General features: G+C 38.4%; 2 protein-coding genes across 8 annotated transcripts in view; both read left to right on the forward strand.

Moving 5' to 3' along the window:
* Positions 1 to 5,960, forward strand: part of LOC140170096 (uncharacterized) — a 13,052-nt gene extending 7,092 nt beyond the window's left edge. The window contains exons 3-11 of one of the 2 annotated variants that reach the window (XM_072193416.1): positions 17 to 415; positions 788 to 967; positions 1,482 to 1,694; positions 2,901 to 2,948; positions 3,706 to 3,762; positions 4,242 to 4,333; positions 4,551 to 4,725; positions 5,100 to 5,214; positions 5,844 to 5,960. In XM_072193416.1, coding sequence (XP_072049517.1) covers positions 17 to 415; positions 788 to 967; positions 1,482 to 1,694; positions 2,901 to 2,948; positions 3,706 to 3,762; positions 4,242 to 4,333; positions 4,551 to 4,725; positions 5,100 to 5,214; positions 5,844 to 5,928 — 1,364 coding nt within the window. In that variant the 3' untranslated portion in view covers positions 5,929 to 5,960. The remainder of the gene's footprint in view (positions 1 to 16; positions 416 to 787; positions 968 to 1,481; positions 1,695 to 2,900; positions 2,949 to 3,705; positions 3,763 to 4,241; positions 4,334 to 4,550; positions 4,726 to 5,099; positions 5,215 to 5,843) is intronic. The other variant, XR_011861487.1, reaches the window with a different exon arrangement.
* Positions 5,961 to 13,054: 7,094 nt separating this feature from the next.
* LOC140170097 (neuronal growth regulator 1-like) overlaps positions 13,055 to 15,534 on the forward strand; it is a 33,104-nt gene continuing 30,624 nt past the window's right edge. For all 6 annotated transcript variants that reach the window (XM_072193417.1, XM_072193419.1, XM_072193422.1 and 3 more), the window contains exon 1: positions 13,055 to 13,358. In XM_072193417.1, the coding sequence (XP_072049518.1) occupies positions 13,304 to 13,358 (55 nt within the window). In that variant the 5' untranslated portion in view covers positions 13,055 to 13,303. The remainder of the gene's footprint in view (positions 13,359 to 15,534) is intronic.

The raw sequence follows: 15,534 nt of genomic DNA on the forward strand, positions 1-15,534 counted from the left end.
TTGTTATCCTTGTAAGGTTTTCCTATCGCCCGTGTTTATATCCAAGAAGGTAGCTCGGTAGAATGGGGTTCAGAAGTTACACTGTACTGTAACTACACCAAACCGATATCAGACACATCAGTTAGATTAGCGTTTACACATGGTGACGAATTCTACACCAGCACAAATATGGCGGATTTCTTTCTATATGCTGATATGTTCACTCCGGATACGCCGAACCCTAGATACTATGATCCTATTGGTCCACCTAAATATGTCATGCGCATTGATGGAATTGATAGGGAGCAAGATGGCGGATGGAGTTCATTGACCATACTTTCTGCGTCTGAAATAGATACCAGAAGATACTGGTGCACGATGTTTTTAGATAATTATGTGGGGACTCTCATGGAATCTGTTGATCTTACAGTTATCGGTAAGTTCCAGTGAGATTGATTTCGAAGTTCTTTAACCCTTTTGAAGTGTTTTATAGTACAATTGTGTTGATAAATGAATGCATAATGAGAACTGAACTTGATGCAAGTTGGTGCAAAGCGACCAAAATGATGATATGGTGTTTGTTATTATCATTTGGCATTATAACAGACAGCAGTTTAGTTAGTGTTATTGTATAATGCCAGCTGTCAGACAGGGCAACTAATTCCGGTTACTACTTTCGGTATATCAACAGCGACCCGTTTTCGGCACAATTTCATAGCTTAGAATAGGAATGTAGTATGACATTTGACGTTAATTTTGGTCAAAACACAGATTACCAATTAACTTTATTATAAATCATTATTTTCAGACCCATCAACTGTACGTGTTCGGGTGTCAGTTGATGAGGGCAAAACGAAAGTGCTTCTAGGTACACCAATCAAGTTGACATGCGATTACAACCATGACCCAGCCCATGGAGTTGAGAGCATAGCATGGACACTGAAAGAACCGGACGATGAATACACGCGCATTGCCAGCTATATTTCAGGTTTTAAAGTATAACATAAAAAGGCTTTATTGGGACAATGTACGCGGAGTAGCGCGCAAAAATGTTTTTTTTTCTCACTATTTTGGCCCATGATCGGCGTGCGTTTTGGTGGAAAACGGGCTCCTTGCATTTTGGGGCTCTTTGCCGTTGCCTTCCCGATTTTCTCTTTCATATTGTGTCAGAGGGGCACCTTTCTCTTTCATTGTTTTTGTCAGCGGGGCACACAGCCTTCTTCGACTACGCTACTAGTATAAAGTTGGCGCGTCGTTTTTGCGTGCGTTATTCCGTTGTAGCAAACGATGTGTTCTTTATCTTTCGCTGTAATTTTTGGTTATGCATCCGCTTTAATTGTTCAGCACAAATGATTGGCCTTGTTCGGGGCTTTGTTCTCCTTCTCGGCGTTTTGTTTTCGAGGGGAAATTGTCGTCGCGTTTTACGAAACGGCAAAGCGCACGCACGACGTCGGACTATTTATTGGACCTTATATTATCTCAGAAATATTATTACCTTGCAGGATATAATCCTCCAATTCGCTATACCCACGCCAATTACCAACCACCTAATTATACTATGACAGTAAATGAATCAGCGTCGAGCTCTGGGCAAGGATTCAGCGAGCTAATAATCCAAGCGGTAGATTGGGTGGATAGCCGAGGTTTCTGGTGTATTGTGGCATTAGAACTCAGTCAAGGTCACGACAGAAATGTTGTTGCCATTTCAGTTACAGGTACAATAAACAAAAATATCGAGGAGTTAGTGCAATAAGGCCTTATCTGTCATGTCTGCCCTGTATATATTTCATAATTTCTACATTCTAATGATGGTTTCATACTTTCCTGCCGCTTGCCGCTCTGAAGATGATTTTGCTTCACTGCACAGTCGCACCAGAAACGCTAGCGGTGACCAGCGGCAAGCCGATATATCGATCACTCCACCGCTTTGCCGCGGTGGCAGCACCGCTGGGAGTTGAATTCAAGTCAACTCAACTCGGAGCGGTGCCGCTCTGCTGTATGCGGAATGTATGAGAACAAAATACGACTTTGGAGCGGTGTTGAGGGGCAAGAGTGCCTTTCAGAGTCATTTCAGAGTCATGCCGCTCCGCGTGCAGAAAAGTGCAACCGGTATGGTGAAGCGTCACGCCGCTCAGCGGCAACCGACAGAAAGTATGAAGCCAGCATAATCTGTACACGTTTAAAAACCATGACACCTGGCAGCTATTGCAGACGGGGCCTTCTTGATACAAACAATCAAAATGAAAATGTGTCGTGATTACCTAATTATCGGCGTCCCAGGGCACAACCAGGAACAGCAATCATCCAATGGCGATGTAGCCAAATCTTTTCAGCGCCAAAGCGCATTAGCTGGCCAGGCCGCGGTAAAGGATTCTCAAGTAGCCCAATTTTTAATCTTCCAAAAAAAACTAAGGCGCGCGCTGGAATCACTGCCCAATGGTCATGGGCTTTGACACTCGCCATATCAATATATATTTTTTGTCAATATAGTGCCCAAATGCAATCAATGGTACCAGTCAATATTTACGCGCCTAGAGCAGAGTCATTAATGCCAATTCGATGCTTGTCGCATTGTTGGAATCCATTCGACGCCGTCGGAGCTCGAAGTTTAGAGATATTTAAGACACATTTTTACTTGTTCCATTCTAATTATATGAAGGTTTTTATGATGTTCATTCGCAAGAGGACACATTCGGAAAAAGAATACCGTTTTTCCTAATTGTTTCATAATGTGCTATAGGCATAATACATGTGATAGGCAAAAAGAGAAATGCCCTGAACAATAACGTCTAGAATTTTACAAAATATAAATGACGTTTAACCTGTTTGCACATTATTTTCTCGACATTTATGATCAACGTCATGATTATTTTATAAAATCGGCAAAATGATATAAAGATTATCTGTATTGTTTATTACAGACACGTTATCTACACAACCATCTGCTATTACACCCAACGTCACAACTAGTAAGCATAAAGCCACCATTCAGATACATTTGTAAACAACTGTTTACCTCTTGAAGCAAAACAAAAGTTCGACGACGTCCTATAAACGAAAGTGCTTTTGTTAGGAGGCCCTCCATCTCTTCCAACCAGAAAGATCAACTTTGACAGATATTTTAACTAGTATTTTTAAAACCACTTTGACCGATATTTTAAATAGTATTTTAAAAACGTATTCGGGCTTTTCTGACCCCGTTAACGAAATGACTTTTGTTTATAGGACGTCATAGAACTTTTTGTCTGTTCCCGTAAAGCTCCACAAATTGATTAATACGCATAACTATAGTTGATGGTAATAACTCATAAATAGGTCAAATAATTCCTTCTTGAAGTGCTTATTGGCCTATCTTAGCGACGTCTGCCAGAATATTACTCTACAAAATGGTACAGCTCAACAAATTGAATCAATTATTACTGAACCTTAAATAAATTGTACTCAACTATGTCAAAATATCATTATACTCATTGAGTATATGTTTACTTGATTTTTATTCTGTTCCCTTTTTTACTCATAGTGAGTTAATTTTTTTTAAAGAGTGGTGTAAAACTTCCTAATAGCTAATTAGCACAGGGCATATGAGGAAGGTACGGTTCTCTTGAATGTGGCTTTAATATCAACATTAATTGTATTTTAGGCGCAAGTCATCAGTACACCTAATGCTCTCACTAAATATTAACAGATAATTATATAATTCATTACACATGTGTCTACTATTGTCAGGTTTGTCATCACGTCGATTCGAAATGACAACAGAATGGCTTACTTCGGAATTCTATGGTCAGTAAATCATATTCGATATTATGATTGTGTTGTCAGAGCCAAAATTTTAAAACAGTTATTCGGGCATAGCATTTGAACCTGAAATATGAAAGAAACCAAGTAAAGGTTTTTCTGTTAGCCAAGATATTACTGATTCAACTGCATATCACATTTACGCTATGACCCGTTTGTCTGAAAGGCAAAAATGCAATTGGTAATCAGGAAAGTCAATTTTACGCGTTGCAAGCTTGATATGCGCGAGAAGTAGCCCGAAGCGTTTTCCGGATGATTTAGTTAACTGAGCATAGCGTTTAAGCCCGAACTAGTAAAGAAAGCAAGAAAAGTTTTTTCTACAAACTGTAATTGAATGATTTTTATTGTAACCGTCTGTATTAATCATTAATCTGTTATTTAGGGGCAACATGATTTATGGATTCAAGCTATTATCAAAGTTACGCTTGTAAATAATTGAGCCTATTTGCTTTTCCCCCCGCAAGGTGTTCTAACAACTGTACGCGTTAAAACAAATAAAATTGAACTCAACTGGGAACCATTCCGATCCACTTATGATAATATATCTCAGTACCGGGTAAGTAATCAACGTTTATCTAGAATAACTTAACATTGTCATTATTTGGAAAGAGAAATGGCGAAATTATATTTAGCTTGTGTAATTGTGTTGCAGATGAGTCTTCCATACAAAATGCGTCTAAAGAATTGTAACTCCAAATGAAAGACATGAACACTACACGCGAAAATAGAACAGTTCTTTAAATGTGTTTTTTAAATTATATTGAACTTTTAAGGTGTTTTACCAAGCTGGGACTACCAACATTGACAGTTCTGTAACTGTGGATGGATATCAAAGCGGTATTGTTATCATGAATCTCCTCCCCGGCACTTTATACAGAATAAGGGTTGAAGCTTACACCCAGGAAGGGCTGTTAATTAATGTAGGCATCATCGACGTCACTACGTCAGGTATGTTAACAAAACATAATCCCCGTCAATTAAATGTGGATTTGACGTCGAAGTAAATTTTAAATACGTTATTTCAGCCGTCGATTCAACGCCGATTTATCAAAACTTTTCCCGTTATGTAATTATAAGGCCAATGGGTGGTTTGATTGAGATAGACCACTCTCGTCAAACGGGCGCGGTTATTCGAATGATGGTGTTTTGCACCCTTATGTTATTACTACAATAAATTAGAGTGTTTAGTGTGGCGTATGCCCGTTTAGATTTTTGAAAGAGGAACATAATATTTTATAAAGAAAGGTTTTATTGTTTTGCATGCCTTGAAATGTTAAAGGTTTTCAAAATGTTTTACTAAATATCTCACATTTTTCCTATAGATGTTCCTGTTGAAACCACTTCCACCAACCTGTTTCTAATTGTTGGAATACCCATTGTTGTTCTGTTGGCAGCTGTTGTGATTGCCCTGTTGATATTTGTTATTTACAAACGAAGGTGAATTTAAAATATTTAAGAAAAAAAAAACCTGTTCTTGATAGTCAAGGGCTCATTTGCCTTGGGGTAAATTTCATGTCCAAATAGTGAGCTCCTTCCTCTGAAATCCCAACACGAATTAAGGTTTCGTGTTCTTATTTGCTGGTGGGAATTTTACGGAAGGGCACTCTTTGGTTGTGTCTAATATTCTGTCAACTGAGCCCACAGGGCCATTAGGCCATTTTCGTTGTTACGTTTGTACTCGTCGATGTGTCTCTGTCTCTTCTTCGTCTTCTTTAATTATCCTTTTTCCCTTTCCACTTCCATTCTAATCCGAATTCGTCAAATGTTCTTTTCATTCTTCCTTATTCTTTGTCTTCTTCTTCGAATTGTTTGTGTTTTTCTTTTTCTTCTTGTTTTCTTCTCCTACTTTTTTACCCAATTCTCATTTTTCCAGCACTTCTTCTTCTACTACCTCGTCTACTACTACTTCTCCTTCTTCTCATGCTGCTATTTTGTTTTTCTACTGCTTCTAATTTTACTCCTTTATTTTTTCTTTTCTAAGATGTCTTTCTTCCTCTTAAAACTCAGTGATACTCATGCTTCCCCACTTTTTCCAATTTCTTGAAACTATTTGCCTCATATTTCAGATATCCATCGGCAACTAAGAAGAGAGCCAACAATACTGAATACGAAATACCTTTTGATGAGGGGAATACCATGACCTGCAATTAGTAACTGAGCGTAAAGACAAACCACACGTCTATGAAAGACAGCTATTGTCTTTACCTCCATTACCGTCAGATGTGAATTTTAAGGAAAATGATGCTAATGGCAGTAAAAGTGTGACGTCAAAAGAATATATTGAAATTTACCCTCCTGATCATAATGACTTTAAAACGTCCAGCTCTGATGGTTCTTCTAATAGGCAGTACCAAGAACTGGATCGAACAACGATGGATATTCACAGCACACTGGGATACACTGAACCTGATTCAAAGTACCAGGAACTTTCTAAATCAGAGCTAGCAAAGACCAATGTTGAGCGCACTTTAGACAAACAGTACCAAGAACTAGATCGAACAACGATGGACATTCAACACTGTACGTCAGAATACATGATTCCAGAGTCCGGTTCAAAGTACCAAGAACTTTCTAAATCTAAGCTGACAATGGCCGATCTGAACCGCACATTAGATGAACAGTATCAGGAACTGGATCAAAAAAGAATGCACCAATCAAATGGGGATACAGAAAAGCTTGATCCATGTGCGATGGATAAAAAGAACGTAACAGACATTGAATCTCAAGGGGCTCCAAAAACTCCTAAGTATTCCACTGCTATTGCCGATGAAATGTCTAATAATACTTCACTTCCATTACCAAGTGAAGAATACCAAGAGCTTGATCAGAAAACGATGAATAAATCAAAAAGCGAGAAGTATATGGAACTGTCCAAGCCTAATGGGAAGAAACACAAGGCATCTAATCAAAATCGCACACCAAGTGAAGAATATCAAGAACTTAATCAGAATACAATGGCCAAACTGAGTTCATCGGAATATGTAAGCCTAATCCCTGAATCTATACCAGAGTACTTAGAACTCACCAATCCCGATGCAACTGAACTTGAGACGACTATTAAGGAGACTAACGAGGATACTTCGCCAATAGAAGAACGTCAAGAACCCGATCCGAATGCAATGGACAGACAGAGTTTAACTGAATATGTAGTCTCTGAAACCATGTCAGAATATTTGGAACTTATCAACCATAATGACACAGAATATGTCGTTCCTAATGTCGACATGTCGTGACAGAGAAAACTCCAGATATTTTCAACACTGACACCTCTACTATAGCATGAAGACAATCCATGAGTCAAAAATCTGATTTGATCAGTAAACGTTAAAGATCAAGATTAAAGCATTTCAGGATTTATCAAAAATAACGATAACAATTAGAGCAAAGTGAAACAAAGTTACGCTTTCAATAAGCATGTCAATTTAATTTTGTTCATTAAATAAATACTAACCAACAATTCTGTGTAATTTAAGTGTTGATAAACGTACATTTACATGATTTTATTCGCGTATTTTATACTTTTTAATCACGTACTGCACGATTTAAGGACAGTCAAACCAATAAACACTGCAAATGTGTTTATTTTCGTGTTGTGTAATTTTGGATAAATACAGCATACATTTTTTGACTTTATATTATACGTGTGCACGATTTAAGTGATTTCATGCTGTGTTAGGAAAGACAGCATGAATTTTTTAATACTGTGTTAGGAAAGACAGCATGAATTTTTTTAATACTCGCGTTTTATATTATAGTGCATTATTTCGTGCTGTGTTTGAAAATATAGAATACATTCTTTAATTTGTTTGATCATACTTATGTTCTCTATTATACAGGGTGTCTCAATAAAAATAGGCCCTATGGAAAGTGGTGCATAACGTAAAATATCGGCAGTAAAATAAAAATGTATTTAAAGATTCAAAAACCATAAACTGTCTGCTTAACAATGGTGCAAAAATGATCCAAATCCGTTCACGCGTCACTGAGATAATTAAATTTGTACAAATAGACACATTTTTGGACCATTCCAATGGGGTAATACACATTAACAATAATGTGTAGTTTATTATAAAAGAAATAAAAGTGTTGCTGAGTAGGAGTTTAAAATCAATCAATCAATCTCCCAAAGAATGTTTTTCACACGTTTCTCTTTGGGTTAAGGGCTCGGATAGCAACGTTTGCACAGTATTTTTGTGAGAGCACATCAGACATATCGAATTGCATTCTAAATACAAGGAATGAAATTTGCGATATAACACACATTATATGCAAATTATTAAAATTTGATATTTTTTGTATTTTTGATATCCTCGAAGTAAACTTCATAAATCTAATGATATGTACTTAGTGTATGTAGCTGGGAGGAAAAGCCGGCCATCAATTGAACATTTTAACCTTTCATATTAAAGATGTTGATTTTTTTCCCTTAAGACCCATTTTTTGTGTGTTTTGGGGGAAATATAAAAGGGCGAAATTTTCATATGATAGACGGCTTTTTGTCCCAGTTACATGCACTTTTTAAGTACGTAAATATCATTAAATTTATACAATTTACGTTTTCATAATGCAATTTGATATGTCTGATGTGCTCTCAGGTCCCACAAAAAATACGTGCAAATGTCGCTGTTCATTGAAGTGGCTGAAATATTTGATTCAAAAGAAATTGGTTCCCTCAAAATGAAATGTCCAGTTGATAGTATTGATGGTGAAATAAACAAAAATTGACCAACAACATCAATAACAGAAATATTGCGAATGGTAGTGAGCTTTGGCAAAAATTGCATTGATATGATATTATAGATATACTTTTGTAGGTCCTTTGGTTCTCGAGTTATGTTGTAAAGAGGGATGAAACAACATCACTTTTTTAAAACGTACATTACTCATTAACAACAATAAATCAAGCAAGTTTTCAAAACGTTTTGCACAACATCAAGGTGTTATTTTTCAATAATATATTGATTTAGACAATGAAAATCGACCTTTTTGGCTGTTTCGACCAACAAAACTTACTCAACCCCTAACATCATTAATTTCTTCAATTCTAAACTACAATTCAGCACATAATTGTTAATGTGTATTGTCCCATTGGAATGGTCCAAAAATGAGTCTATTTGTAGTGTCCCAATTATCTCAGTGACGAGTGAACGGATATTGATGATTTATGCACCAATCTATAGAAGACACTTCATGGATTTTGAATCTGCAAAAGGTTTTCATTTTGATGCTGATATGTTAAGTTATGTCCCCCGATCCACAGGGCCTATTTTTATTGAGACACCATGTAGTGCTGTGTTTTTGTGCTGTGTTTGAATTTTTTTCATTTCGTAAATCGTGTAGTGTATCCGCTGCAAATTCACAACATGCAGTTTGCTAGTAATTCGACATCACCACCGTATCATCTTTGTAGAGGATTTTGTGAAGCCGCATACGTTGTTGTACTTTGGTGTAAAAATGTTGTTACGGTTGCACAAAATGTCAAGACAATGAAATAGTGGTAAATGCCAAGTGGCCGGATAAAGAGTTAAAAAGATGTAACGCTATAAAACCGACCGAAATATTACTTGTACGTGTTGGGGGTAACGTATCTGTGTAACGTATCTGTGAAGCCCTTTCCCACCTTTGTCTTAATCGTGCAAGTGTAAAAACTTTCCGACTTAATACCCATACTTGATCGGTCATCACCCAATATACTACAGTCTGGTATGGCATTTGGCTTCATTTATCACAGCGTTTTTTCCGAGGGGAGTAGAATTTAGGTAACGTATCGGTGACAACATGAACGTAAGGTCAGGACTTTTTGCCATTAGCAGACCTGATTTTTTTTACTTTGAAACCATTGTGTTATTTTCCATATTATACGGTATAATATAACTATGGAGCCTGCTTGATCCATCACATATGAGAACATATAGCCATCTAGCCAATTATTTTCACAGATTGTTATCCATTAGAAATATGGTAACGTATCTGTGAAAAATATTGGCGACATAGTCTCAAAGACCTGTTGGAAAAATTGAATAATCTGTGTTGTGATGTTGTATACTCTATAATTAAGGCATGATACCCGCTAATGAAAAGTACCTATAATCCATTGTATGCGCGCATGTTTAGCGAGCAGGGACACTTTATACGGAACGCACCTTGGCTGGCGACATGGAGGAAAACAATGGACATACATAATCAGCTTTATTGTTTTATACTTTCTAGGCATGTTACAACCTCTAGCCTCACACATTTTAGAAAGCAACTCCTAAGTATAAGTTATATTAATACAAATTATTTCTTTCTGACGAAACAAGTCTGAATACGACTTGAAACTATGGGCGACACATAATTATTTGGCATTTTGAACACTTCATCGGAGAATGTGCCTTTAACCAATTTCATTTGTTTTACCTCATTTGCTGGGCTCAAAATTAAAACAAAAGTGAAAATAACATTTTGTTGAAAGTTGTGACAATGTGCATGGCGTTGCTTTTGAATGCCTTTTTAGCACTCTATGTGTTTACATTTCGAAACTATGCTATATTGTTTGTGGATGAATAGCGGATGGAAAATGAATGCGCTCTACACGACAATGATAACAAACTCATTTTGCAGTACGAATTCGATTTTGTGACCCTTTTGTTCGATGGAAAATACTTATTGGTTATAAGCACGGTGTTATGTAATGAAAATTTAAATTTAGACGATGTACCAGTACGACGGCAACTTAGCTCACTTCCGGTATTTTATTACCGACGTGACCTCTGCTGTCATGTAACAAAATGTTGAAAGCAGGCCGGCAAATACGTTTTGGAAACACTAAAATAATGGTGTGAATTGTACTCGGCTAGATCTACAATCTTGGAAAAAATTTCTTGGAACGCTTGGCACACTCTGCCTTAAATTGCGTGCAGAATTTCTTATGATCATGGAAATGACGTATATTGTGCTGGGGAACAAACATGACATCTTTATCAAAGATTTACCCTTCCCATCCCCATCAATCAATATTGGAAACATTGGGGAACTGCTGAATACATTGGCATTTCTCAACTTTGCATGGGGAAAGCGTTCGAAGACTTATTTCCAAGATTGTAGGTTGTCCTCCTTGAATACTGGTGTGACCTTTCTTGGCTGGGTCTAGCTTGTCCTCCTTCTTGAATACTGGTGTGACCTGTACTTGGTTGGATCTATCTCGTCCTTCTTCGGGAATACTGGTGTGACCTGTACTTGGCTTTGTCTTGCTTGTCCTCCTTCTTGAATACTGGTGTGACCTGTACTTGGCTGGATCTATATATAGCTTGACCTCTTTTATTGAATACTGGTATGACCTGTACTTGGCTGGGTCTAGCTTGTAATCCTTCTTAACTTTTCCGGAATGGACAGTAGGGTGATTGCTCTGTACTTGGCTATCTTGTCCTCCTTCTTGAATACTGGTGTGACCTTACTTGGCTTTGTCTAGCTTGCCCTCCTTCTTGAATAATATTGTGACCTGTACTTGGCTGGGTCTAGCTTGTCCTCCTTCTTGAATACTGTTGTGACCTGTACTTGGCTGGGTCTAGCTTGTCCTCCTTCTTGAATACTGGTGTGACCTGTACTTGGCTGGGTCTAGCTTGTCCTCCTTCTTGAATACTGGTGTGACCTGTACTTGGCTGGGTCTAGCTTGTCCTCCTTCTTGAATACTGGTGTGACCTGTACTTGGCTGGGTCTAGCTTGTCCTCCGTCTTGAATACTGTTGTGACCTGTACTTGGCTGGGTCTAGCCTGTCCTCCGTCTTGAATACTGTTGTGACCTGTACTTGGCTGGGTCTAGCTTGTCCTCCTTCTTGAATACTGGTGTGACCTGTGCTTGGCTTTGTCTAGCTTGCCCTCCTTCTTGAATAATATTGTGACCTGTTCTTGGCTGGGTCTAGCTTGTCCTCCTTCTTGAATACTGTTGTGACCTGTACTTGGCTGGGTCTAGCTTGTCCTCCTTCTTGAATACTGGTGTGACCTGTACTTGGCTGGGTCTAGCTTGTCCTCCTTTTTGAATACTGGTGTGACCTGTATTTGGCTTTGTCTAGCTTGCCCTACTTCTTGAATAATATTGTGACCTGTACTTGGCTGGGTCTAGCTTGTTCTCCTTCTTGAATACTGTTGTGACCTGTATTTGGCTGGGTCTAGCTTGTCCTCCTTCTTGAATACTGTTGTGACCTGTACTTGGCTGGGTCTAGCTTGTCCTCCTTCTTGAATACAGGTGTGACCTTACTTGGCTTTGTCTAGCTTGCCCTCCTTCTTGAATAATATTGTGACCTGTACTTGGCTGGGTCTAGCTTGTCCTCCTTCTTGAATACTGGTGTAACCTGTACTTGGCTGGGTCTAGCTTGTCCTCCTTCTTAAATACTGGTGTGACCTGTACTTGGCTGGGTCTAGCTTGTCCTCCGTCTTGAATACTGATGTAACCTGTACTTGGCTGGGTCTAGCTTGTCCTCCGTCTTGAATACTGGTGTGACCTGCACTTGGCTGAGTCTAGCTTGTCCTCCTTCTTGAATACTGATGTAACCTGTACTTGGTTGGATCTAGCTTGTCCTCCGTCTTGAATACTGGTGTGACCTGTACTTGGCTGGGTCTAGCTTGTCCTCCTTCTTGAATACTGGTGTGACCTGTACTTGGCTGGGTCTAGCTTGTCCTCCTTCTTGAATACTGGTATGACCTGTACTTGGTTGGATCTAGCTTGTCCTCCGTCTTGAATACTGGTGTGACCTGTACTTGGCTGGGTCTAGCTTGTCCTCCTTCTTGAATACTGGTGTGACCTGTACTTGGCTGGGTCTAGCTTGTCCTCCTTCTTGAATACTGGTGTGACCTGTACTTGGCTGGGTCCAGCTTGTCCTCCTTCTTGAATACTGATGTAACCTGTACTTGGCTGGGTCTAGCTTGTCCTCCTTCTTGAATACTGGTGTGACCTGCACTTGGTTGAATCTAGCTTGTCCTTTTTCTTAAATACTGGTGTGACATTATGCTGGGTCAATGTAGGGTTCACTCATACGTGTACGATTAGTGTATTCGAATATAGCGGTATTAAATTAATCATATGATTGCACACATACCAAGACATGACAACTGATGAGTGCAGCCTACTTGAAGTGCGGGGCAATACATTTCTTTCTTTCTTTCTGTTTTTTTTTCTTTCTTTTGAAAACTATATTCAGATTAAATCAACAGTTTTGTGCAAACTATCGATACAACAAATGACTGGCAATGAGCCAGGACATTCACTTACGGAAGTCATAGAGCCTTGAACTTGATGTATTATCAGGAAGTGTAACCTGGTTGTTGGGATCTAAAATACAATCGCCTATGCTAGCGATTCTAGCGATTTCTTTATGATTTTTGCATTTATCATACCAATGAATTTGGTTTTTAAGTACGCGTGGAAATAAAATTGAAGCAGGCCTATTATCAGTCTGCGTTGATCTTGTGTATCGCTTTATCGTTACGGTTTGCGTAACTCCGAATGACTTCTTAATAGTTTATGCCTGTTATGATTAGTTGGATGCAGAATGGCACAAAAACTATTCTTTTACGCCATATTGTTGAGAATGTTATTCTCTCAAGGTAAGTTTATTATAAAATTATTACTATTAAATCCATTTATGATATATAGCAGGAAAATAATGAAAGACAGGACATCCGTTTAGATATTAGTCCTGCGTCTTTCGAACACCCCATATCCTGAACATTTGTGTAGTTCCCAGCGGATGGGTGTAAATCCCCCTCCCCAATATTTTGATAGGGAGGAATGATCAATACAATCATCCCCAATATTGACGCCTGTGTTGAGTTTCTGACCAAATGAACCTCATATTTGGGCATTTTAGAATAAAAATATTTGCGCGCTTCGCGCGAATTTATTCCACTTTTGCACAATATTTCACCAGTTTAGCTTCAATATGGCAAATAAAATTTGTACCATCATCTTATTCTGTTGCCCAAAGGTGCTGTATTCACAATACTTCCAAGAAATTTTCTTTCCCCCTCCCTTGTCTAAAAAATCTACGCAACTGATCCCGAAGTCTATCTATTATCTGTCTATCTATCTCGAAAGCCATTGGCCCACTGTAGGTCGAAGACCTGCCCAAGCTGGTACAGGACTCCCATCCATGTCTTAATGCCCGCAAACACTTTTATCTCTCCATCTTGCTTTTTGCCAGGTACCCGCGAGTAGTGCGAAATTTCGCGAAATAGGGGTGATTTATGATGAAGAAACACGATTCACGCAACACAAAAAAGGGGGTCATTTTTCAAAACACATATTTGCGAAATTGTTAGAAAAGGATGTTCTTAATCTAGAACCTATGACTCAAAAAAACTATGCATTATAAATAATTGCTCTAAAATCTTATTTGTGGACAGATGCATTTTTGAAATATTGTTCGCTTTTTCCTAAAAAACTGGAAGAAGTTATTTAGGAAAATGCTTTACGCTTTTCTCAGATAAACAAACGATAAATAAGACGTTGAACTTTATTTCCAAGAAAATCTGAGTTTATCAAGTGAAAAACACGGTTGTTTGTGCTAAACCCAGTTTATCAACGCGAATCAAGAAACGAGTGGTCTAATTTTCAAAACGCACACTATCCAGCTTGCATTCTATGTTTTACTTCTTTCACTTTAATCCACCCAACAATTCTTTCTACTGTTTATTATACAAGACAAAAATCATTTTAATTGTTGGTGTTTCCGTTTGGAAATTTCCAGATCTATGTTAACCCTTTCTAAGGGGAGGTTATAAGGGAAAGATAGAGTAAAGAGGTCAGCCTCTGATTTAAACTTGGGCCCTGCTGCCATTATTTTCGTATGTCGTTGGGTTTCTTTGGATACCTGGGGCCCAAATGCCCATTATACGGATATAATAAGGGGGCTTCCATTTTCGTTTTTTGGTGACCGAAGTAAATTTTTATGACCCACTAGGCGCGGAATGTATGACCCCCATATCTTGAGTTGAAAATTGTAAGACCCCACCCCCGTCTGCCCACACAGACTCAAAACAAAATATTGTTTTTCGAAACTAAGGCGTGTGGAGGGCGGAAAATTTTGATAGGAATAAATCCCACAATATTTTGATAAGGGGGATGATCCACACAATCGTCCCCCGATGTTGACTTTTGTATGACCTAGTTAAATTGGTCATTTTAGCCTCAAAAGGGCAAATTTTTGCGGGAATTTGTTCTACTTTTGCACCATATTTCAGTACTTTAGCTTCAATTTTCGCGCGCTTCGTGGGCATGTGCCATGAACTAATTTTGTTACCTAAAGGTGCTGGCTCACTATACTTGTACTTTAAGAAATTTTTTCCAACCCCATCTCCCCAATGTCAAAAAGAAATCTACGCACTGAAAGAATGCACGCGAAGCGCACGAAAATGTTGATTGCACTGAAAACCAAATTACTCATCCAACCAGGTCTGGCGATATTGACTACCTCAAATGGGTCACCTGGACTCATCAAAATGAGTCCAGCAACATTGACAACCAGATGTGACTCATCTATATTGACTAGACTCAGGGAGTTAAAGTGAGTCACATAGTCAAAGGGAAATTAACTAGACTAAGTGAGTCAAAGTGAGTCGTGTGGACTCATCAATATGAGTTCAGCAACAATGACAACCTAGTGTGACTCATGTAGATTAGTCAATCTGTATCACATGACTCATTCAGCACAGTCAAAGGGATATTTACTAGACTAAGTGAGTCACATGGACTCATAAATCAGAGGTAACTCATCTAGATTAG

The sequence above is a fragment of the Amphiura filiformis genome, chromosome 14 (assembly GCF_039555335.1).
Source record: "Amphiura filiformis chromosome 14, Afil_fr2py, whole genome shotgun sequence".
Taxonomy (NCBI): domain Eukaryota; kingdom Metazoa; phylum Echinodermata; class Ophiuroidea; order Amphilepidida; family Amphiuridae; genus Amphiura; species Amphiura filiformis.